General features: G+C 38.7%; 1 protein-coding gene across 2 annotated transcripts in view; it reads right to left on the reverse strand.

Annotated features, from left to right (window-relative positions):
• Positions 1-3,888: 3,888 nt before the first annotated feature.
• AJAP1 (adherens junctions associated protein 1) overlaps positions 3,889-22,666 on the reverse strand; it is a 269,873-nt gene continuing 251,095 nt past the window's right edge. The window contains exons 5-6 of one of the 2 annotated variants that reach the window (XR_011166511.1): positions 20,750-20,881; positions 3,889-5,420 (exon numbers count right to left, since the gene is read on the reverse strand). Coding sequence is in view for 1 of the 2 variants with exons in the window: in XM_069078371.1 (XP_068934472.1) it covers positions 5,399-5,420 (22 nt within the window). In the remaining variant the exon portion in view is untranslated. The remainder of the gene's footprint in view (positions 5,421-20,749; positions 20,882-22,666) is intronic. The other variant, XM_069078371.1, reaches the window with a different exon arrangement.

Raw genomic sequence — 22,666 nt, forward strand, 5'->3', positions numbered from 1 at the left:
ATATAATGCATACATGTTCATGTACATGTCTATATATACATATAAAAAACTGCCAAGCATTCAAACTCTGCTTCAGAGAGTGTGACTCTGATGGGCTAGCCATGTTGTTCAAATGCAACATGCACACTTGCCAAAAAGACTATTTAATGGAGAATTCACAAAGGGCAAGAATTCACATGGTGGTCAGAAGAAGTGATACAAGTACACTCTCAAGGTCTCTCTCAATAACTTTGGAAGTGATTGTGTGGCATGGGAAACATTGACACAGGACCACTCAGCATGTAGTGCCCACATTAGAGAAGGTGCTGTGCTCTATGAGCAAAGCAGAATTAAAACAGTTCAAAGGAAATGCAAGATGCACAGATTTAAAATATCCACCCCAAATGTTCATATTGACTATTTGTACCTGAACTGTGGTAAAGCATTCCAAGCCAATATTGGTCTGATCAGTCACATTGAAACTTGATTCTAGCATAGTGATGTCATTTTGGTCTTCCTGGAGAATGAAGGACAATAATCATATATGCACATATATGTGTAATTATATTTTAATGAAAAGGTATTTCCTTTGTAAATCTACCCATTCCATTTTGTATATCTGAAAATATTAGGCTGAGAAAGGATCCATAGACTTCACCAGATTGTCAAGAAGGGCCATGACACTAACAAGGTTAAGTTCCTCTTCTCTAGAGGATTAATAGGGCATTTAGATGTTAATAGGGCAGGATTGAAGTTTTCAGATCTAAGATGAACTGTCTGACCTTTCTTCAGGGCCAAAGGAAGTACATGGAACTGCAAAGACAATAGATAAAGGAGGGGTGTTATTTTTGATGATAGAATAAGAGCGTAATGGCTTAAAGCAGATGCAGAATTGCTAATATGAACTGTGAATGAGGCCACATCTGCATCTAAATTGTTAGCCTCCCCTACCCCCATAGCCCATAAATATTATCCTATTCATCTCTGACTGATTGGCTCATTAAGATTATATAATTAAAATCAAATCATATAAATGTTGTAGAAGACACAGGAAAATTAGAACACAAATGCTGGTGCAGTTGTGAACTGATCCAACCTTTATGGAGAGCAATTTGGAACTATGCTCAAAGGGCTATAAAATGTGTATCCCCTTTGATCCAGCAATACCACTACTATTCTATATCCCAAATTGATCATTAAAAAAACGGGAAAAGGACCCACCAGTACAAAATTGTTTATAGCAGCTCTTTTTGTGGTGGCAAAGCATTGGAAATTGAAGGTATTCTCATCAATTGAGGAATGACTGAACAAGTTGTGGTATATGAATATAATGGAAAAATATTATTCCATAAGAATTGTTGAGCAGGTAGATTTCAGAAAAAACCTGGGAAGACCCACATGAACTGATGCTGAGTGAACTGAGCAGAATCAGGAGAACATTGTACACAGTAACAGTAACATTGTATGATAACCAACCCTGATAGACTTAACTCTTCTCAGCAATACGATCATCTAAGTCAATTCCAAAAGACTCAGGATGGAAAATGCTATCCCCATTCAGAGGAAGAACTATGGAGTCACAATGCATATAGAAGCATAAGATTTTCTCCCTTTTTTTCTCTCTCATGGTTTTCCCCTTTTGTTCTAATTCTTTTTTCACAACATGACTAATGTAGCAATAGGCTTAATATGATTTTAGATGTATAATCTACATTCAGATTGCATGCCATTTTGGGGAGGGGAGAGAGAATGGAGGGGGAAATTTTTTGAACTCAAAATCTTCTAAAAGTGTATGTTAAAAACTAAAAATAATTAATTTTTTAAAAATCTAACCATTGTGGGAAATGTCATATATCAACAATGCCTTGCACACAGTAGGTATTCACTTAAATAAATGGGTGATGCTCAGTATAATATAATTGATACTTTGCTCTTTAAATTGTGATCTACATAAGGTACTAAATTTTGTAAATCTGTTTATTTTATATCAGATCCTTTTCATACACAGATATCATCTTCCTATGTAAGGTGTCTAGGAGATGGTCTAAAAAATTAATCAACTCCCTCCAACTAACATGAAAAGCAATTGTCATCTGATTTGAACAGGAAGAAGATGACTTCTGTTTCTGCTTCTAATTTGAATTTTAAAGATAAAATGGTGGACAATGGACAGATCAGGAAAACTAACAACTTCCCCCCCCCCAAAAAAAAAACACAACAAAACAAAACAAAAACAAAGCTATTCCACTTATCCACGCACTTGAGTAAATTGTCATCTGCTCAGATTCTATATGCTCAAGGTTGTGCATACAGCATTGTGGACTGTTTTGAAAAGTCATAAAGTGGTTGTCTTCTTGGAGTTTATCTTCTTAGAGGTGGATTGTGACCTCAATTACAATGAATTCTACAAGAATGCAGCCTCCTCAAGGCCAGATTCTCTTTGATTTTTTTGTTGCTATCTCCAGAAACTAGTAAAGTATGTGTTTAATAAATGCTTGTGAGTTGACTTCAATTGGTTCAAATTGCCTTGAATTAGATTACACTGAATTGAAAATCCTGGTCTTGGGAAAATTGCACCTATGAGTGCAATTTAAGGTCAAAAGGCATGTGGTCAATCCATCTTGTTGGGGAATCCACCCTCAAAGTCAGGATGCATTTGCAGCCCCATCGCCTCCAGCTTCATTCAGTCAAAGGATCAAGCTGCTAAAGGTTATAAAAGCCAACTTGACTGCATAGACAGAAGATTAGTAATAACAGAACTCCCTTGGGAAGGATACCCAAGTCTTGAATATAAATATATGGATATTGATGGGTATTTAAAAAAAGAAGTGCATAGTTTGCAATTGCTTAGGGGATGTGACCATCGAATGGCCAAAAGCAATTTGGGGAAGGGTCTCTTACACACCACTCCTTCCTTTGAACTATTTAAGGTCCTCTTTCCCCACCTTTTTGAAACAACAAAACACAGACCAAGCAAAGAAGCTGCTACAAAAGTCTTTCTGAAAAGTCTCTCTCTTCTTCCCCCATTTCTAAATATGGAAAAAGTTCACTCTTCAAGTTTACACTTGTTTGTAGGTGAGAATCTCCCTGCTTAAAGGTATTTATCTGTATTTATGCCTCACTTGTTTAGGCAAAAAAAAAAAATGGAAAGAATGGTTTCCTATCCAGCCAATGATATATTTGTATTACTGGGTGTATTCATCTCAGTTGGTTGAAACACAGTGTTAATGAGAAAAAGGTCACAGGATTAATCCCCACAGGGACCAGTTAGCTTCCCACAAAAACAAAAACAAAAAATACTGTTCCGCAATCTGAAACTGTATCTTGAAACAAAATTTCAACCTTGGGTTTGATCAACCTTCTGACAAATACTTGCACTTAGCCCCAAGACAGACCAAAGGGAGGCTGTGGATGGTACATTCACAGTACATCCCACTTCCATGACTGAACATGTGACTACAGGGTCAGGATTTCTACTCCTGACATTCATTCAACAACTTGTGTGAACGATGATATTATTCTCTGCATGGTGCCAAGGCACCAAGCAGGTGACCCTCACTGAGAGCATCCATTCCATCCATTCCTTTGGTGTATTGGCAGATTTGGTGTGGATTATATTTGGTAGTGGTGCATGGATGTGGCTATGGATTACAGTGTTCGGTTTGTGTTTACATTGACCCAGAATGGTGATAGGATTTTCTGGGTATTGACCCCAGTGAAGCAATTCTGGATTTATAAACAATAATAAATAGAATTATTCTTACAGTATTAAGGAAAGGAAGTTCAGACCCATGATGTAGATTGAAACTTAGCCTCAGTCGACATCAACTTTTATCAGTATAAGTCTAATTTAGAGGAATGCTTGAGGTGGAATCTGGGAAGGCTGGAGATGCCCATTCACTGTTAAAGTGTGAACTTCCTAGGTCAAGTTAGAATGAAATTGTTGTGATTTCCAGATAGAATGAAATGAACAACTTGTTCTGAGCACTTCACACACATTCATACACACACATGCATGCACAGTTACAGAATTTTATAGTTAGATTGGACATTGGCAGTCATCTAAACCAAGTTATAACTGAAAAAAGCATTTCCTCCATGACATACCTGTCATTCAGCCTTTCCTTGAAGACCTCCAATTGGGAATGCACCATGTCCTGAAGCTGACCCATCTTATTTAGAATAGCTCTAGACACACATACATGCATACACGCAAATACACATGTATAAATGCTTTTAATTTTGAGACTCACTCATCATTCTGTCTTTATGCCACACTGATAGGCTCCAAGGATCCATGGCACATACCCCAGTCCCTTCACCATTATCCTACCCATATAGTCCTCTTCAGGAACAGCCAGTCACCAAATAAATACATAAATTAATAAAATAAAAATGTGCCTCTGGCTCTTAGGTAGTATCTTTAAACAACCAAATGATTCAAACCAAATAACTACAATAACAAAAATAGAACCAGGACACTCCCCTTCTCATCTAAAGTAGAAGCATTAGACAGTGGCCACTGGTAAGAGAACACATTTATGATGAGTGCTCCAGAGTGTTGACTAAGGCTTGAAACCCCTGGGGTTGATGGTGATAGAACAATGGTCTTTAGAAGAATACTGCTCACTAGTGGAAATGTTTCTAAATGGTCATATATATTTATGTTTGTGTGAATATATATGTATATAGATATATGTTGGAGAGGCAAGCTGCCGAAGTAAAAAACACCAGTTTATTTAGTCCATACTAAGCATGTTAAATAAATCAGATTCTGTAACCCATGACACATTTTTCTTTAAAAAGGAACATTTAAGAGCTTCAAAAATTGCTACAGTACAAAAAGGTGTCTTTGTGTGTGTGTGTCTGTGTATGTATTTATATATTTATATATGTATATTAACCAGAAATATTGACTGTCTCAGAAGAGAAACCCCCAACCCTGTTTTCTGTAATATTTCTATGTGTAATTAACTTAGCTTCGTGTTTGAAACAAAATCTTTCAGCTCAGTACATGGCACGTAATGGTGTTATTGGCACAGGTTCAGAATCATTGTCCAAATCCATATATCCAGGCGGTCCATCTTGTCCTCTGTACTTGGTCTCCTTTTCCTCCTTATGTCTTCAGGGAATCTTTTTTCCCCTTTATTTCTGGAAACTTTTCTCTTCTTTTCCCCCAATAAAATTCCTTGGGGACAATGAAGGTTGCCTATAGGCACGTTCATTTTTTTTTATAAAAATATATTTGGCCTATAGAGTTCTGCTCCATGAGTTCTCCACTGGCAAACAGAAATGGTAGGTTTGGGGACACTTGCCCCTATTTTTAGTCTTAGGGCTTTTTGTTGGGGTTTTTTTGTTGTTGTTTTTTTCATTTTTTGATTTTTTTTTCTTTTTTTTGTTTTTTGTTTTTTTGTTTTTTTTACAGGTTCACCAACGGAATCCTGCATGGAAAGAAAATAACACAGAGATTAAATGGCAGAAGGTGAAAGGACAGACCTGTCTGTTCAAGTCATTTCAATTCAATCAACATTAAAGACCTGTCATCTACTGTAGGACACTGTTTTAGGTAGTTTGGAAACAAAGTAAAACAAAGCAATTCTTGCCCTCAAGTTGCTTCTACTGTGCTATTAACAGTTTTAGTTGCCATCTCTTGCTTTTCCTTTTCTGGATCAATTATTAGCATTGAAATTTCATTCTGTTTACCCTGTCTATACATTTTATGTATTGATCTGTTAATATGCTATATCTCCCCCATTCTCGCCTCAGTAGAATATAAGTTCTCTGAGGGAAGGAATTAATTTTTTTTTCTTTACATAACAAGCACCTGGAACAGTGACTTACACATATTAAATGCTTAACACATGTTTGTTGAATTGCATTGTTTCATTTCTGTATGATCCTGGACCTGTTATCTCAGCCTCACTCTCCCATATTCTACCCCCCCCAATTTTTCTTCCCTGCTTTTAGACCCCACTTTTTCACAGGTTTTTATGTGTTAACTCCCTGTGCTCAAAAATAGTTAACTAGCTCTCAAAAGAAATGTGAATGCCTTGCAAGTCAACTGGCATGAAATCTTAGCCTCAGCATATGTGAATAACAGTAACTCTAGCTTTAACTTCAGAGACCTAAATTTGGGTACGAAAGAGTGCTCAGAAACACTGTTGATATTATTTCATTAATTATTGTATCCAATGTGAATGCCATGCCATTTGCCTGCTGTATATTAGCCCTCTTTATAATTTTCCTCTCCTTGATATTCACCATCTCCCATGAAGGGCAGACCATTTCTAGATTCTCTGTATGTCTGTTTGGAAACTGAGTCCATTTTTACCATCCAGTCATCTGTGACTTTCCTGAAGCCTAGGACTTGGGAGAGATTAATGACTTACATTAGAAAACTCATCCCCTGTATCTCTCTGAGAGGTGATCTTGCTGAAGAGAAGAGCATTGGAATCACAAATATGTCTGGGTCAGGTCAGTTGGCAACCACAGATGTTTTTAAAGGACTGGAAAAGTATATTCAGCTCATAACCTCTAGACTATATACCTCAGGGGGGAAAAAAAAGGAAGGGAGGGACTGAAAGCTACTACATCTGGGGACTCAGAATGAGAATCCGAAAGTTGAGGGACAGCAAAGGATAGAATTCTTGAATATTTCCTACCAAGTCACCATAGACAGACCAGTAAAGATGAGATTCCCTGAAATATACTAGATCAACCAAATTATCAAGGCCAAAGCTCCATAGCACTTGCTCCCCACACTCAGTGCTGATGAGATTATAATAACATCCCTCAGGATTCATTTTTTTTTCTTTTATTGTGCACCTCCTCTTGGTTGAAATGGCTTTTACTTGGCCTCCCTTACCTACCATATACTCAGAAAGACGGATAAAAGAAAATAGTGATGTTGAAACATCTACTCATCTAGTAATAAAATCAGGAACACAGGCAGAAAAGCACAATAATCCCTAAATGAAGCAAAGTAAGCCAGTGGTGTGGAAGTCTGAATAGTATGAAGGTTTTTCTCTTTTTAATTCAAGTTGATGCCATTGTTTTAATAGACCAACAAATACTCACCTCTACCACAAAGAAATGCTTGGGATAGACCCTAGGTAGGTTTAATGGGGTACCACAATGACTTAGGGTTAGATTTCTTTTTCCTTTTTTTTAGAAGGCAACTGGGGTTAAGTGACTTGCCCAAGGTTACATGGCTAGATTTGTGTTGTGTCTGAGACCACATCTGAACTCAGGTCCTCCTGACTCCAGGGCCAGTGCTCTATTCACTGCGCCACCTAGCCGCCCCAGGGTCAGATTTCCAGTGCGGGTTTGTGGAGAAGAAATTAACAGAATTCTGAGGTTGGTGGGAAGAGCAAGTCAGAATAGGGATTGTTTTTAAAGCTTGTGGTTTAATACTTTTTTTTTTGCCTTGTATTTATCCTTTAAGGAGATCCTGAAGTGGCACTCCCACCAGGAAGCCTTCTTGGATTGACAAAAGTGAATTGTTTCCTCAGGCTCCACCCTGTGCAATCAAAGACCTCTCATATTCAAACTAATTGACTTGCCTTTCAATGAAGTACTCTTTCTTCCTAGACTTTGGTCTCTAAAAAGCACTTGCTTCAGATCCCCATATGTTATCATTTTAAAGTTGTAACCTATTGGTTTATTCTATATAAATCTTTATTCTATTTCCTTTTGATTGGTTTATGCTTGCTTGCCTCATGGGATTACAGCAAGCTATCTACCAACCTAAACACCCAGTAAAGTCTGTGGACTTTCTCTAATTTGTGGTGAAGAAAGTGTCATCTACAACCAGGCATAAAGATGTTTTTTTTTGTTGTTGTTGGGGAAGGTAAAGAGCTAGAATGTTTATTGTAAAGGGTCAGGATAACCCACTAACATGTTCCCTGATACATTAAAAAGTGAAGTGATGGAGGCACCAAAGGGGAATGTCTTATCCTAGCATGACTGTTGAATGGAGAGTTGAGCCTGGATTTACATGCTTATAACATCTGGAATGCCTGCCTCAGTTCTGGATCTGGCCAGTCCTGTACAATCATGTGTCCTGTGCTTGATAAGATTACTCCAAATGGGGCCACCCACTGCTTAAAGTTATTGGAAACAAAAGAAACAGATTAGGAGTTACAGGACCTGAGTTGAAGTCCCAGTTCTACCACTACATATATGATTTTGTACACATCTCATCCTTTCCCTGGACAATATAATTTTAAATCTATCTTAAAAATGAAGAGGTTGGCCTAAATGACCTCTATGGTCCATATCACCTCTGATATTCTGTGTTCTAAGGTCTCTGTCAGAAATTCTATGTTCTTAGGTCTGTTTTTTCCCCCTGGCATTTTACATCTTAAGGTCCCTTCCAGTTGAGGCATCTAATTGGCACAGTGAATACAGTGCTGGACCCAGAGTCAGAAAGATTTGAGTTCAAATCCAACCTGAGTCACTTACTAGCTATGTGACCCTGGGTAAGGCATTTACCTTTGCCTCAGTTTCTCCAATCATAAAATAGGAATAAAAACAACATTTACTAACAGGGTTGTTGTGAGATCAAATGAAATAATATTTAAAAAGTGTTTAGTACAGTGCTTGACACATACGAAGTGATATACACATTTTTCATTCTCTTCCCTTCTGACATTCTGTTTTCTAACGTAGTCTCCCAGCTTCTAGATTCTGTGCTCCAAAGTCTATTCCAGTTCTGAAGCTTGAGTTTCTAAGGTGCCTCTCAGTTCTGGTAGTCTACACTCTAAACTTTCTACTTCCTCTTATATGTTATGTTTAAAGGTCCCTTCCAGGCCCAGCATCTCTCTGTTCTAAGGTCTGGATCTGTAGTTTTGCTGACGTTGCTGTTGCTGCAGCTGTTAGCATCAGAAGGTCTAGTCCAGTTCTGAAACCTAACCACTATAACCATTCCAATGGCAGACAAGATAATCCAGCATTCCCAGTCTCCCTATTTCTGTGGTGATTCAGAAACAGCAATATACAAATGACTGAAAATGAACTTGACTTCAATCTTCGCCCTTCCTTCCTGCTTAGTATGTACCCCTTGTTCTCCATTGTACTCCATTATTTAAGACAAGTTCAATGTCTATCATTCAATATTTGCTAAACTGCCGGTAAACAGAGCCAGGAACCACTGAGTTGGAATATGGCTCCTTCTCTGGCTCTCCAACTATCTTATGTCATAATGGGGAGAAATCCTGGCCTGGAACCAGGAGGTATCTGCCATTCCTGAGGTAGGGACCCTGGGTTACATTCCCACCCTTGATATTTAGTACCAGTATAACTCTAAGCAAGTCCCTCCCACTCACTGGTCTTTAGTTTTCTCATCTGCTAAAATGAGGGGAGTGGGAACTATTCTAGATTTAGAATGCAGGGACTTATTTTCAAATCCCAGTTCTACTAGTTACTACCAATGTGGCCTGTGACAAATTAAATGGTTCACCTCCCTAGGGAGCAATTTCCTCCTCTCTAAAATGAAACTATATGACCTTGAAGGCAACCTACAGCTTAAAAGCTGAGCTTATACTTGTCCTTAAAGAAAGGCTGAAGTTCAGTCTCCAGGTTAGCTTCTTAAGGATGGAGAAAATCAAGTTACAGATAACTTGGCACCTTGTATGTGGGACAGAGTTCTTGCAATGGAGACAGACAGAGAGAGAGAGAGAGAGAGAGAGAGAGAGAGAGAGAGAGAGAGAGAGAGAGAGAGAGATGTTTAAGAAAGAGAGAAGGAGGAAGGGAGATGGAAAGGAGGAGGGGGAGATGACAACATCAACAAGGATGACAACAAAGATGAGGAAAAGGATGACAAGGACAAGGAGAAGGAGAGAAAGGGAAAGAAGGAAGGAAGGAAGGAAGGAAGGAAGGAAGGAAGGAAGGAAGGAAGGAAGGGAGGAAGGAAGGAAGGGAGGAAGGAAGGAAGGAAGAAAGAAAGGAAGGAAGGAAGGAGGGAAGGAAAAATGAAGGAAGGAAGGAAGAAGGGAAGAAGAGAAATAAATATTTTAAGTACTTGCTATGTGTCAAACAATGTGTTTTAATTTAAGGGAATACATATTTTTAAGTATTGATTATGTGCCAGGAAATGTGCTTTAAATATTATCTCACTTGGTCCTCACAATGACTTTGTGATAGAGCTGCTATTATGCCCATTTTACAGATGAGAAAAGTGAGGCTAAGTGATTTGCCCAGGGTAACACAGTAAATAAATGGCTGAAACTAGATTTGAACTCAGGTATTCTTTACTCCAGGCCTAGCACTCCAGCCACAGTACAGCCTGGCTTCCTAGTAGAGAAAGGACCTATGAGTGAGGGAATGCTGTGCAAGGTCACCAGACTCACTTTCTCAACCACAGCCATCTGGGTCCAGTGGCCAGATATTCATTAAGATAACTGGAGATGACCTGAGGATGTAATGGGACACCCTGACCCTTTTAGACTAAGGCCTTTTCAAGTACTAAGAGTGAAGTAATGCCCATTCAGTGAATAGACATCTTTAAGAAGTGAGTCAAGGGATAGACCCTTTAATTAGAAAAAAGAAAAAAAAAATCAAGCAGAGAGGGGAAGACCCTGAGGTTTGCTGTTCCAAAGAGAAACAGTTACCATTGACATTCCCTGGAAGGCAGGAGTAGCCAAAATATGGCCATTAAGTGGAGCTTGGGCAGGGAACTATTGTGGTTCAATCTATGAGCTTCAGAGTGAACTGACTAAAGTCAGTTTTTAGAAAGTTTTTTAAAGTCAGGTTTTAAGAAAGAGAGAGAGGGATGGAGGGAAGAAGGGAGGAAGGAAGGAAGGAAGGAAGGAAGGAAGGAAGGAAGGAAGGAAGGAAGGAAGGAAGGAAGGAAGGAAGGAAGGAAGGAAGGAAGGAAGGAAGGAAAGAAGGCATCTAGCCAGTCAACCCCAAGTTAAGTGCATAGTTTCTGGCCTTCAGAGGAGAGCAACTTGTCAGAATTAGTGGAGGCAGATTTCTGACTGAAGTTTCCTACTCTGATAAAATGACAAAAAACCAACCAACCAAATAACCCCTCATTTGATAATATCTCTTTGAGTCAGAAAATGCTGTGCTAAGCAGATCTCGTTGGGGCTCCCAGATCTTCACTTAAGTACTTGGACAACCTTGGAGAACTCAAGTCTCTTTGACACAGTAAGAATAGTCATTGTATTTAGAGTCAGTAGACCATGAGTTAGTTAACATTTCATTCCTGTATTTCCTATGTGCCTTTAGGAAAATAACTTAATTTCTCTGAACCTCAGTTTCCTCATCTGTAAAATGAGGGAATTGGATGAGATGGCCTCCAAGTTCCCTTTGAACTCTGGTTCTGTGTTTCTAGGTTTTCCATCTCCAGACTTGTCACTGAATGGACTGTATATAATGAGAGGAAGAGAGCTGAAGGTTTAAAAGTCTATGAAAACCAGTGGGAAGTTGAGTTAAGTATTTATATTTGTTGTTATTGTTAAGTCACTTCAGGTGTGCCTGTATCTCTATGACCCCATTTGGGGTTTTCTTGGCAAAAGTAATCTGCCATTATTTTTTTTCTCCAGCTTATTTTACAGATGAGTAAACTGAAGCAAGCAAGGATAAGTGAGTTGCCCAGAGTTACACAGCTGCTAAGTGTCTGAGGGCAGATTCAAACTCGGGTCATGCTGACTCAAGGCCCAGTGCTCTACACACTGAGTCACCTAACTCCCTCTAAAGAAGCATTTATATGCAGAATAACAATTGAAATCCTTTCCTCCCCTTACCCACGGGCTCCTGGTGGTTATTCAAGATCCCTTTTGCCTTTCCACAAGGCTGATACCAGTGATGGATTAAAAAAAAAAAAACCTAGTCTGACCGTAAATGGAATTCATCTAAGAGTGCTACACAAGGGGGAATGTGAAAGACAGGTGAGGCATAGGCACATTCTAAGCGTTTCAACAGTGTGTTTCTGATAGTATCAAAGCAACAAGATGGTGTCATCGCCAACTGTTAAATCATAATTAAAAATACATTTATGGAAGCTTAATGGCAATGGGAGAAATAAATTCCTCCTTCAGCTCTTAAACCTTAATTAAATGTTTTAGTATTAATTGCTATTTATTTAAGGGACAATAAGTATCCTAGTAAATCTAAGGAGTCTCTCTGCAAGCCTTCCATTAATGCTCATGCCCAGGCATCGTACAGTGGAATCAGAGACCACAGAGCGTCCAGATTCTCTCATTCCGGTAAATGATAAACTGCATGTCAGAAACACACCAACTGAATCTTTAAACATTTATCAAGGACTAACAAGGCTGTTTGCATAGATCTCCCCGGTTTATTTCCATGAGAAAAGAAAAGAAAATGAAAGTATGACAGAATTGAACTACTCTGATTTTTCCAGTAATATATTATGTCTCTTTTCAGTAAAACATTTTCGTGGTCTAGAGAAAAGATCCCCAGGATGAGGGATCAAGAGGTCTGTGTTTCTACTCAACTCTGCCACTGACAGTGTATGATATCGGACAAATCATCTGAACACTGGACCTCACTCAGAATGTCCCTTGTCTCTAAAGTAGGTTTTCCAATAAATCTCTGATAATACCAACAAGGTAATCCCTCCTTTCATGGATACATCACCTCGCAATGTCCTCTAATAACAAAGGAGGCTCTCTGGTTCATTTTTCTTGCAAATTTTCTAGCAGAGGTTCACCCAATGTATTGGAGGACCTCTTTTAGAATTCATGACATTGAATAGATACTAATGGTGTACATAAACTGTACATACATTATTCCTTGCTTTCAATGCATGATGATAACAGACAAAAAAGTAAGCCACAGGAATAATGCTTAGCCATCCTTGAAGAAAATGAATAATGGGGGCATCATCCTAGCAAGTAGAGATGAACAAAAATCTAATAAGCTGCCTTGAGAGGAGGTAGTGAATTCTGCTTCACTGGAAAGTCTTCAGCCAAAAACTTGATGATGACTTGTTAGGAATTTTAGAATGAAGAACTGCTTTTGGGTAAAGTTGGACTCAATGGTCTCTAGGGTATTCTTCTCCAATTCTATGATTTACTTAAACACCTAACTCGAAGTTGCACTTTTGTATACTCTTAAAATGAAGTCTTCCACAGACAGAGCATTTGACAGTGGGAAGAGACCACAGTGACCATTCAATCCAAGTCATAACTGAAACAGAATGTCCACTGCAATGCATCTGGCAAGTGATCATCCAGCCTTTGCTTTCCATTGAGATGAGTGCATCACCTGATGCACCTCAGTCTGTTTCTGGGCAGCTCTAACAAGGCTAGCCAGAGTTAAAGGGATCTTAAGACTATCTAACCCAGGGGTTCTTACTCAGGTCTCTGTGGATAAATTTCAGAGGCTCATGAATTTAAAGAGGAAGAAAAATTACATCAATTTTCACTAACGTCTAACTGAAAATGAGCACTTCCTACAATTAAAATGCAAATAAATTTATAGATAAGATGTTATTTTTAGAGTAGTTTGAAATTTTTAAGGCATTATATAAATGCTAATGATCATCATTATCATCATTACCATGGTCATTAATTATTTAGACAACAACACTTTATTCCATGAAGAGGTCTGAGATCTTTACTAGACTGCTAAAAACACACCAAAACAGTTAAAGATTCATGAAAAGTCCAATCAGTATACAATACCATCTGGACTATATCTGAGAAATGGTCACCTAACCTTCACTTAAAGGATTCCACTTGGGAGTAGGATCTTGCTAAATCTCTAAGTAGTCTACTCCACTGTTGGACAGCTATCATTTGTAGAGCCCTCCCTCCTCCATGTTTCTTCCCTGATCCCCATCAAGCATAATTCTGCCCCTTTATAATTTCTATCCATTTTTCTTAGTCCTGACATCTGTGGTCAAACAGAATGAGCCTATCTCCTGCTCTCTATGACTGTATTTAAATGCTTAAAGATAGCAATTCTATCTCCCCTAAATCTTCTCTTCTCTAGGATAGACATCCGTAGTTCTTTTAACCAGATCTCATATAGCACGCACTCAATGATTATTTATAACCCTGATTGTTCTCCTCTGGTAATGTGTAGGAATGAATGATGTTTTCTCCCTCATCATGAATGGACAGTGAGGTGTATTTCTCCTCTGAGATTCTAAAACAATAATCTTTGGGAGTAAAGTTACAATGAATTTCAACTGAACTGTAGGTTGCCCTCAGAAGCTAAACTGATTTGGCCTTTTATCTCAACGCATATAAGGAGCCACAAATTTCACACCCTCACAACTTTCCAAATTTGGCCCTCAACAAATAGTTCCTTCCAGCCTCAGACACTTACTAGATGTGTGACTGTAGGCCTGACTTGCCTCATTTTCCTCATCTGTAAAATGGCGCTAATTATAGCACCTGCCTCCCAGGACCTTTGAGAGGCTCAAATGAAATAGTTTCTAAAGCACTTTGCAGACCTTAAAGACAAATCTAGTAGTACTAGCATTGTTGTCATCATCTTCATCATCATCATTGCTGTAAGTTTCTCTCTCTCTCTCTGTCTCTCTCTCTCACACACACACACACACACACACACTATTAAGAATGTCTATTTCCAATGATCACTGTGACACTGTATGTTTCTGTGGCCAACCTAGTAAGCTAGTAAGTACTCTTGCTAAAATAAACAAAGCTGGACTTCAGACAATGGACAGAAAATCCATCACTGGGCCCATGGGGGGAAAAAAAAAGATTTGCAACTATATAGGCTGGGTTTCTGAGCAGACTTTCATGGAAGTGAAAGCCTTTCTTCAAGCAGAATTTCCTCATGTTGATTCCAGTGGACAATAAAGCTGGGTCCCTATCATGAGGTATATATGAGGAATGCAACATTGGGTCAAACTTTTAGACATGGAAACATGATATCATTTATCCATGGTATTAATAGTTTTAATGGAGGAACATTTTTTTCCCCACGCAAACAGATGTTTACCCTCAGTTATAGAGGTGCTATATCTTTAGGTGCTATACATCACTTCAAAGAACATGCTACAAGGGCTCTTCAAGAGAAGTTTCTAGTCATTGCCTCTTCCCATACGAAGTATCAAGATTTTATTTAGCAAAATTTTTTGAATATTAAACCTTTGATTATCAGTCTTGTGAGTGAATGGCTGTCACCAAGAAAATGAGAAAAAATGCAACAAAGTATAAGTGAGAAACGGTTGTACTTGGGGCACCTAGGTAAAGATCAGGGTTCAAATCTAGCCTCAGGCAATCACTGACTTCTTCTCTATAAGTACGTATTCTCCTAATAGAGATTACAATAATTTTATAATTTAATTTCTTTTAATCGTACAGCAAGAGCTAGAAAGTATTTCAAACACCATTAGGTCCAGCTGGTTCATTTTACAAATGAGGAAAATGAGGCCCAGGAAGGGAACGTGTCCTCATTTTTCCTGTTTCCTCAATAATAAAATGAAAATGTTGAAATTGATGTCCTCTATGGTCACTTCTATCTCAAAAACTAAAATTCCATGAATTTAAAATTTTTAAATTTTTTTTTAATGATATATACCTCTGAGAAGCAAAATAGCCATCTGATGTGAAAAAAAAAAACACTGTACTGCACATGTGGTCTATCTAGGGCAAAGTAAAGTAAACCTACAACCATCTTGATTTTGGAAACTCTTCCAAATGAAAACATAATCCCTCAAACAGATACTTATGTACGTGAAAAGCCCCTTTTACGCTTGAGACCCTAAATCGGAAGCTCAGAGAGTCATAGATACAGAGTTGGGAGGGACCTTAGAGGTAATTGAGTCCAAACTCCTTCATTTTACATATGAGAAAACTAAGTTACAGAGAATTGAATGAGTTGCCCAGGACCAACAAGCTAGTAAATTTCCATGGTGAGATTTTTAACCCAGATCTTTTTATTTATTCTAAATCCTACATTTTATTCATCATACCATATTGGAGAGGGCAAGGAAACTATACCCTATTTATTAATCATTAATACCTTAATTAATTATTAATTAAATGCCTTAATTATTAATACCTTATTATTACTCATTAAATACATCAATTCAGTTCACTTGGACTAAGACTTTTGGGACAGCTTGCATTTAAAAAGGGAATCTGCAATCTCATTGCTTCAATGAGTCAGGTCCTCTATTTTCACACATTGAAACCCCTTTCATAATACTCTAGCTCCTTAATGAGGTACTATGACAAAAAATTCACCCAGCACCCAGCCTTTTATTGATGAAACTCTCTGGGGTTCTTTACATGACCCCATTCCTCAAGTGATGTAAACCTGGTAAAATCTGCCAGAATTTGAATTTCATTGGTGAAAACATGGGATCACCTACAAGGTATGCTGTCACTTATAAGTCAACCAAGAAGGACCTTGCCAAAGATATCATAAGAAATCAGATTTGGAGTATAAAAGTTCATGGTCTCATGAATCTAGAATTACAAATGATTTTGGTGGTCATTTGGTCCAGTGGTATCAAATTCAAACATGGATCATTGTCTCCAGATATAATGAGTTAGAAAACCACAAATTAGCATTATCTTAGTTGCATTTCTATTTATTTTTGTCAAACATTTCCCAATTATGCTTTAATCTGGTTCAGGATTTGAGAGTTTTGCAGTCCAAGCTTGACATTTCTGATTTAGTTCCAGTCTTTCATTTTACAGATTAGGAAATTGAGACTGAGAGAAGCTAAATGAGTTGGATCCAGGATTTGAACTTAGGTCCTCTGACTACAGATCAAGCACTCTTTCCCTTGTATCATATTCCTTGATTATATTATGAATAAATTATTTTCCAGATTCTTAGGAGAAAAAAAAGTGGTGACTTGGAAGAAACAGCAGGAAACTTTCTCCCTTTTCTCTCATAGCTATAGAAGATTCAGGCATGTCCTCTTGAGGGCCAGATGAGCAGACCATGACTGGGAGACTAGTCTTTGGTATCAAATTTTAGCTCACATTTTAGCTAGCGCACTAGCTGGAGAGTATCCAAAGGAGGGGAAAGGAGGCATGTGGCCAAAGGAGCCTTGGATTTGTAATCAGAGGACCACAGGGGAGAGGTGAACCAGAAGGATTGTGAAATATCTTCTTCCTTATAATCTTAGATTTCCTTCAAGACTTAGTTCAAGGACCAACTTCTACATGAAGGGCTTCCTGATCCCTCTGTTAGTGTTTGGGATAGAGCACTGTTCCTGCAACCACAAAGATGAAGGTTCAATTCCTGCCTCAGATTCTTATTAACTGTGTGACACTGGGTAAATCACTTGACTTCTTGCTGCCTCAGTTTCCCCATCTGTAAAATGGAAAGAATAACACTGACCTACTTTGGATTTTGTGAGGATAAAATGAAATAATATTTATCAAGTGCTTTACAAACCTTAAAATGGTATATAAATATTATTAATTTTAATTATTATACTCCTTTACATAACTGCCTTGTATTCACTAATTTTGTTTAATGTATGCATAATGCTACACACCCACACCCACATGAATATATGCTACTTGCAGCCATAGATTTTTGTCTTGTATCCCTAATCCTTAATAGTTAATAAATTCTTGATTCATAGATTGATTAAAAATTGATTTACCTTAAATGAGAATGATGCTCAGCCTTTCCCCACCCCATTTTCTAAGCTTGTCTTGGATAATTGAGACCCTGAGCAAGAAGGGAATTCACAGGTTATCAGGAACAACCTTCTCCTTTCAGATTTAAGTATGCCAAGTCCCAGAGTGATTAAAATGACTTTTAACAGAACTTGTAAGTGGAGGACTGAGAATTTGAGATCGGGTCTTCTGATCTTGTCTGGGTCAGGAGACTGCATTCAGGGACCAGTTCTGATACTTCCTAGATGATGTTTGAGTAGCTTGACCTGTCTGAGTTAATAGAATCAACAATAGAGGGCAAAAAGGTACATTGGAAATCAGCTACCAACTCATTTTATAGGTAAGGAAATTGAGGAACAGAGATATTGAAGAGACTTGCCCAGTGAGTTCACACTGTAAATGGCAGAGCCAGGTTTTAAATCTGGATCATCTGACTCCAATCTTGCTATCTCTCTACTACATTATGATGTCAATCATTTCTCAGTTTAATCTTAATTTTACATGAGCACATCGATCTCATCTCTTCATTTTTTTGTTATCATTTTCATCCTTATCTCTTATTTCCTTATTTTTATATAGTATTTTAATTTTGCTTTCGCCCTTTTCCTCCTAGTGAAATGATATAGCATAGAAGAGATTCATGAAATTCTGAAAAATGGGTATACAATCCTAATAAGAATTTTTTACATGGTTTGATTTGGTGAGGAAAGTGCTTTGTGCAAATCATAACAAAAAGAGAAATGTGAGGACCCGGGAGAAAGTCCCCTCTCCCATAGCTGTGCTGAAGTTGTTCAGTGCCTCTTTGGGGATAGGAAATCTAAGAGAGATAGCTTGGGGGGGGTGTTGGGTGGTACATTCATTTCCACAAGTTCTGAAAGATAATCTAATGCCTATGATCATAATTAAATACTGCAAGCATGGGCAGGGGTGAGGTAGAAGAAAAGAAGGATACTTACCTGGGATGCCCTTGGTGGAGGGGATTGAGTGTGGCCAGAATGAGGCCAGCATTCGACTGTGCAGTGCAAGGCTGAAAGGGGCAGAACTGATGGTTGTGAAGGAAACAAGGCACAGTATTGCCTATGCCCTGTAATTTTTTCCAGATCACAGTGGGTCAGAAAACCTCTTCTGATGGAAGATAACAATGGAGGAGCAAGAGGGGGAAGCATGATCCTAGTGGGTGCTTTATGTGTTCTGGCCTTGGACCAGAGCTCCAGTTATCCCACCCTAGTTAGGGCTCTGCTAAGCCTACAATACGGAATGTCCCTACTTCCCTTTGGGAAGTTTTCCTTAATTTGAAGAATCCACTAGCACTTTCCAAGAGTTCCTACATCTTTCACATAGGGCCAGATGGGCAATTTTGTTGCCAGTTGTTTCAGTTGTGTCTCACTCTTTGTGATCCTTTTTGGGGTTTGCTTTGCAAAGACATTAGATTGGTTTGCCTTTTCCTTCTCCAGCTCATTTTACACATGAGGAAACTGAGGCAAACAGGGTTAAGTGACCTGCCCAGGGTCAGATAGCTAGTAAGTGTCTGAGGCTGGATTTGAACTCAAGAAGTTGAGTCTTTCTGATTCCAAGACGGGTACTCTATACACTGTACCACCTAACTGCCCTCCAGAAAACTTAGTATATTCAATCTACTGTATTCTTGCTTTCATATTTTTTTTAATCACACTAGGGATACTGGAAACTGTTTGTCTTGATGGGTCCAGAGTGTTCCCCACAACAAAACAGAAGCTTTTTTTCATTGGTAAGCAGGCTCTTGATTGCTAGCTCGTATGGAACTACAAAGGCAGCATCTTCTGCAGTCTTAATGGCATTAATTAAGGTGGGCTGACAAAGGGGAAAGAGGGTGACACGAGACTGATGATCACCCAGTGTCCAAGAGAGCTGACCCTATTAAACTGTTATGGAAAAAAAACTCATTTTACCTGCTCTGCCCACAGATAACCCAGCGAAATCCATTGTATTTTATTCACTTTCCATTCTAATCTAATTACATTTCTTTGTCTGTTGGCTGAACATCATGCTAAGCAGGCCATTTTGGCTCTGGGACAAAGAACAAGGGTTGGAAATTTGATTTGGAGTGAATATGCGATTCATTAGAATTGGGATTAGGGACTGACCAATTCATTCCTATTCCTGAAAGCTATGTGTGAGTCTGGATCCCAGCCTGTAACAAATGCCACTTGCTTAAAACTTGTTATAATCTGAAACTGCTTTCTTGGCAAACACCCTCCCCTTGCCTGAATCACTCTTGTTCTAAAATACCTACCTGCACTCCTCACCCTCTTCCTCCTTCTCAAAAATGAAGCTAAAAAGCAGAAGTCTTTGATTATTTGCACTTTTAATGTTGCAACGTGATTGTGGAAAGGATTTCCTATAGGCTAAAGTGTCTGTTGCCATAAATGCACTAAATGCAAATCATTCGAAAACCTTTGATTGCATCTCTAGACTATGCCTATAACATGTGCAGTCAGAGAGGTAAAATGCAGTTTATACCACACAGTCCAAATGTTCAGAAGATTCAGCACAGAAGAAAGCAATTTACCGTTAGCATTAAAGTTAATATCATTGAAAGCAAACCAAATGTTCTTATCTAGCAGAGCGTGGAAAATTCATCCTGTCTTGGTACCAGTCCCTGGTTTCAAATTAGTAGATATGTCTCAACTCTTTACTTTCTTTCTTTATCATTTTCTTCCTTATCTCTTATTTTTATATTTCAAAATTGTATTTTAATTTTTTTCCTCCCCCCCCTCCCTCCTAGTGTAAAGACATGTGATAGAGGAGAGATTCATGCACACTTAGTTGCTGGCCTAATCTTCTTCTGTTAAGGGAAATGAGAACTGTAATTGTAACTTGTTTCAAGAAGAAATTTTCCCCTGCCATGCATACCATGGAAGAAACTGTCCTCCTTGGGAACCGAAACATCATTGATAAAATAACAATAATAGATATGAAAAATTGGTACATGTCCTTTTGGTTATTCTGCCCTACAGAGGAATTTATATTAGGTTTAACAGAGAAAGAAGCAAGAGGATCAGTCATCTGGTTTTTAGCAAGTGGCTTATATGGTTGTGAGTTCTTTCATGGGTAGACAACTGCTTGAAGCGAGAGAAAGTAAGAGGTTTGGGAGGAGGGGAGAGGGACCATAATAATGTCTTAAGAGTGGTACGTACCAGGAAATAGACACATGGCGTCTGCCCTGCCCCCAGGAAGTAAAAGAGACTTCGGCCAGTCAGCAGGAGATTTCAAACCATTTCTCAGACACAAAGGCCACAGGAATTAGATGTCGATCAGAAGAAGAAGGTCTGCAGCGAGCAGAAAAACAGGCTTGCGCGTGCTGGTACATAACACACAATAGGCAAGCCAGGTCAGGCCTGCTTCAAAAAAAAGCAAAACTAGCTTCTTTAGAAGAAAGAAAGAAAATGAAAGTTCCCTCTAAAGTAATGCTTTGGATTGGCTCCTTGGCTTTTCTGAAACCAAGATATAGCTTTTATTCCCCAGCCAGAGGGTTCTTCTGACCAGTTAGATATTTCCCCTCCAAATCCCAGTTGAAAAACTTGAAAGGACAACAAGCCTAATAGCCCTGTGACATTTAGGATACTATGTAGTGGGTCAGAAGGGTGGATTCCACCAGTTATGCCATGTTCCTGAGTATTTCTGTTCTTAGAATCTATTTTCCCTTTCAATTTATACCTTAACGAAAGGCCAACACCCTACCATTCTGGGACATAGAAGGAACTTGAAATGTATTCCAGTTGGCAAGAATTGCTGTGGCAGGTCACTTTTCATTGATATTTTCCCAAAGCCAATGGGGGAGGGTGCAGAGAATGAGTCCAACAAAGCATTACCTTAGGGGAAAAAAAGCAGTGAACCCTGTTCCAACCAATGTTTCTTTCTCCCCTGTAGGAGATTCCAGACAAAGCAGACCAGAGACATCAATGACGTGCTTGATAAAACACAGAAGTGAGAATGATAGTGGGACAGAACAGAACGAAAAAGATCTATACCTCTCTCTCACACCCATGAGACCTCAGCATTGGTTGGCTGTAGTCCATGTCTGAATCAACACACACACACACACACACGCACACGCAATGAAATGGTTTGAAAATCCTTTTTTTTTTCTTTCAATTCTTTTATCTACTCAGCCCTCTGCAAGCCTAGAAAATCTAAGCTCCCAGGATTCCTGAAGGGGATTTCAAAAGATGTGGAGAAAAACAATTGATTAGGGGCTGCTGCTCCTTGGGTACCTATTCTGAGAAGAAGGGCTTTATGTAATGAACATAATGGAGACTCCAACATGGAAAGAAACAGGAGAAAGAACGTATGTGGCAAGAAGCCACTGAAAGAGGGAGGAAAAAAGAAAGAAAAGAAAATACTCATTTGAGTTAAGGAAACACATTGAACTATGGGACAATGTTGGCAGAACTCTCAAGACATTAGTCCTAAAGGCACCCTGGGATGATTTGCCTTTGACTGGACAAACAATATGATTTGAAGCAATACATCACACCATTGACCATTTGCAAAAGACTAGCAATAGGAGCATTTCCTGTTTTCTGATGGAGGGCACTTTCCACAGCCATTGGGCTTCCCTGGTCATGCTCATCATACCATAAGCACCAGTCCTCCCGGCCTCTCAGTCAGCTTCTCTTTTGACTGACTATTAACCTCTCAGTTGGGTACCACAGACTCATGGGATCAAAAGATAACATATTTAAAGGACCTTAAAAAGGTCATTTTGAGTCCAACTCCCTCATTTGAAAATGAGGAAAGAGTTACTCAGAGGGTTGAACTCACTTTCCCAGGGTCACATTCTAATAAATGCCAAAGGATGAGTTTGAACTGACGCCTTCCTAACTCCAAGACGAACATTCTATCTACTGTACCCCCTAGCGGCCAGGATAACTAAATAAACTACTTAAGGCTATTTGCCTGTAATGACTATTTTAATTTGATTCTGGATAAATCTTTGGTTGCCAAATTCAGAGTAATAATGAGGAAATACCAGTGAATTTTTGGAGGTAGTTAGGTGGCATATTTTTTGAAAGCATAAATAGAAGAAGTCAATAATGACAATAGCAGTATTT

The sequence above is a fragment of the Petaurus breviceps genome, unplaced genomic scaffold, assembly GCF_028583685.1.
Source record: "Petaurus breviceps papuanus isolate PSGF00001 unplaced genomic scaffold, PetGlider_PUasm1.0 91041, whole genome shotgun sequence".
In the NCBI taxonomy this organism is placed as follows: Eukaryota; Metazoa; Chordata; class Mammalia; order Diprotodontia; family Petauridae; genus Petaurus; species Petaurus breviceps.